Source organism: Adelges cooleyi, unplaced genomic scaffold (assembly GCF_023614345.1).
Source record: "Adelges cooleyi isolate 19-005CV unplaced genomic scaffold, UGA_ACOO_1.1 ACOO_flye_CR_arks_rails_tigmint_CR_PRNA_31, whole genome shotgun sequence".
NCBI lineage: Eukaryota > Metazoa > Arthropoda > Insecta > Hemiptera > Adelgidae > Adelges > Adelges cooleyi.
In genome coordinates, this window is record NW_026095981.1 from 362,500 (window position 1) to 365,506 (window position 3,007).

At 31.4% G+C, this 3,007-nt stretch overlaps 1 protein-coding gene across 1 annotated transcript; it reads left to right on the plus strand.

Moving 5' to 3' along the window:
• The first annotated feature begins 342 nt into the window (after positions 1 to 342).
• Positions 343 to 2,426, plus strand: LOC126839894 (uncharacterized). The gene is made up of 4 exons (XM_050575330.1): positions 343 to 699; positions 767 to 940; positions 1,132 to 1,284; positions 1,998 to 2,426. The coding sequence occupies exons 1-4, from the start codon at positions 637 to 639 to the stop codon at positions 2,199 to 2,201; spliced, it is 594 nt and encodes a 197-aa protein (XP_050431287.1). The 5' UTR covers positions 343 to 636; the 3' UTR covers positions 2,202 to 2,426.
• Positions 2,427 to 3,007: the final 581 nt, after the last annotated feature.

Here is a 3,007-nt window from a genome sequence, read left to right on the forward strand (position 1 = left end):
CTAGCAAAGTGCAGTTTTCCCCTTTTCTTGTTGGATTTTGCTTAATAAAATAGTAATTTGACTATAGATCTTTATGAAAATTGTATATGTTTCATACAATCTTACATAACTATAAATAACTCAATTATACCTGATTTTTACTTTCACCTATTTGTAAATGTATTTTTCGATATGTGCCACTCGTAATCAATATTTTTAAATAGTCTACTTTTGGCCATCAAAATGTTCATCCTCAACATGAAAAGCCAATGAAATACATACGCCATCATAATTCTAAAAAGTTAAATAAATGTCTAATCACACTTTTGTATCGAGGTAAATGTCAAAAAACTAAAATAAAACGTTTATTCAATGTGATTTTATCTACTTTTTTATCTACTTTATAATCACCAACCTAACCTAACCAATGTCTGTTTCATCTACACACAATAAAACACGAATAACGCTATGCACTATAGGTGACAAAAAAGGTTCAGAAAACAATATTGTGATAATTACCACCTATACATGATACTGTTTATCTATATGAAAATAAAAATTTCAAGGAATGTGTCAGTCTAAATGTCAAAATATTTTCAAACGTATTCCGTGTATCGACGAGTTATAACGCCGTCCGACGTTTGATGAAAAAGAAACATGTACTACATAATTAAAATTTGTTACTCATTATGTCTACTAAAAGCTTATGTGTGGCCAAAGGTAATATTTTAGTTCTTAATAGCGAAATAAATTCACGTTAAAACAATTATTATTGTTTTCTAAACAGGATATCATGCCCACGTTCTTACAACCTATTCAACATCTGGTCCGTTTTACTAATTTTGAGATAATCGTCAACCAGTCTAATGGAGAAGTAAAAGAAGGTGCTTTTAAGCAGTATTATGATACACAGATATTGGATCTAGACTACGTTATCTATAAGAAAGTAGTGGCACATCGCGTAAGTACAAACTGTTTCTTACCGAAGTCCCTCATGAGTTTTTAAAAAAAAAATTATGGCATTATAATATCTAATATTAAACATTTTAACTTAATAAGAGACTTTACACCAACAGAACTTTAATTGGCTCGATGCCTCTGTGTTGGGTTTTTAAGCAAATTGTTTCTTTTATATATATTTTTTCTTTTCAGATGCATTTTGAGCTGATTAAATGTAAAGAGCATTACATAGATTGCGTTAATGTTAGAACATTTGATGTTCTTAATTTGTGTGGCAATGAAAATGCTATTAAAATTTTTTTTAAAGCAGATTACATAAGCCAAGAGATTACCTGTGAACTCCAAGTAATATACTTAAGTATTTTTTATGACTGCGAGGGCTTTTCATACATTCCCTTCCGTTTTTTACCACCACTGACTTAACTCGTACGAAAAAATTAATTATTTATAGATTATAACTTACATCTAATTCAAATTCATCTAAAAAGTTGACATAATAAAAATGTACTAAAACCATTAGTTTCTTTAAATATTTCATATTTTTGCTCTTTAATCAAATATTGCGATGGCTAAATAAATTAATATAGAAATATTTGTATACATTTTATCATAAAATTGGGTGTGTTCCTATGCTATGTAATATACTAATAAGTATTTTTATGACTAAGGGCTTTCCGTATAATTGCAATCCTTATTTAAAAAGAGAAACACTAACAACAGTTCGCATATATCTCTTATATTTGATTCAATTACCAAAAATAGCATTTAAAAAAAAATGTTTTTGCCACAAACCTAAATCTTTAATTATTGCTAAACAAATATGATTTAAAAAAGTGCAAAAAATATTTACATTCAATAAAATATCAAATCATCTTACGAAGGAACATCGTCTTGCTGATGATTAAAGTATATTTTTGAAAACATTTTATATATTTTTATTAACAGATTTCTATTGTGTGTTTCGATTCCTTATCTTTAAAATAAGTCCTTATGTTTCGTTTTAAGTATCATACAATATTTCTTTATGATTTCATCGGTGTTGTATTATTTGTCAATAGGGCGAGTACCTTGCAAGAAATTTAACATACAACATGGAATATGTACATCAATTGTTTTTCACATTGTCAGATAAATGGTGGGAATTGACATTCAAATGGAGAATTTCTTTTTATAACAAAGAAAATGAGTTTATTATCAAATTCATTGGCGATTACAAATATATCACTTACAGAAAGCGAAATCGAAATCCTATAAGCACATAAAAAGTCATAATTTTTTTTTTTAATTGATCTACATTTTATGAATCTAATAAACACATGTGTTAAAATAGCCTTATGGGTTGTTCTCAAAATTGATATCTGTCAATTGTTTGGCTCGAAAGAAAAATATACATTAATCTAATTATAAATTGTTTATATTTTTCCTTAGTCGAGCGACCCTTATGGACACGCGTGTTTTTCAAATTAATTATATTTTATCTTTAGCTAATGTACTATATCAACATAGTTCAATAAAATTAAATATTAATAATAAATATACTTACACGTGCATGTGCCGACGTATAGCGTGGATACTTTTGTTTTTATATGTTGTTTACAGATATGGTCAGTAGCGTATTTTTTTTTTTGGGGGAGGGTGTCTACGGTGTTACAACACCCCCCGGCTAAAAAAACTGAGCCGGTGGTCGTGTATCAGCGAGGCTTTTGGGGGGCGAAAAGATTCCCCGGTTAGTAACCGATCGATAGATACGGCTGTGGGAACCCGTGAGGTGTATTGTGGAGTTCCTCAGGGCCCTGTCATTGGACCACCGGTACTGTGTAACATATTCTATGACAGCCTTCTGAGACTCGACCTTCCTGCCTTGTCGGAGTGCAGCTGGTCGGTTTTGCGGACGATGTAATCGTGATTGGCACTGGTCACACGACGGATCTCTGCTGGAGATGGCGATAAACCCTGCGCTGGCGATGGTGGGCGATTGGACGGAGGCGCACACGGACTTAAAATGTCTTACAGAAAGACAGTGGCCACGGTGATGAGAAACGAGAGAGGCTCTGGGAAACCAGACATT

What these genes read in the sequence shown, in the direction of transcription:
- LOC126839894 (XM_050575330.1), top strand. Translation starts at nt 637, where the DNA reads ATGTACTACATAATTAAAATTTGTTACTCATTATGTCTACTAAAAGCT. An exon ending in AAGCTTATGTGTGGCCAAAG is followed by an intron (nt 700 to 766) that starts GTAATATTTTAG and finishes TTTTCTAAACAG; the next exon opens with GATATCATGCCCACGTTCTT. An exon ending in AGAAAGTAGTGGCACATCGC is followed by an intron (nt 941 to 1,131) that starts GTAAGTACAAAC and finishes TTTTCTTTTCAG; the next exon opens with ATGCATTTTGAGCTGATTAA.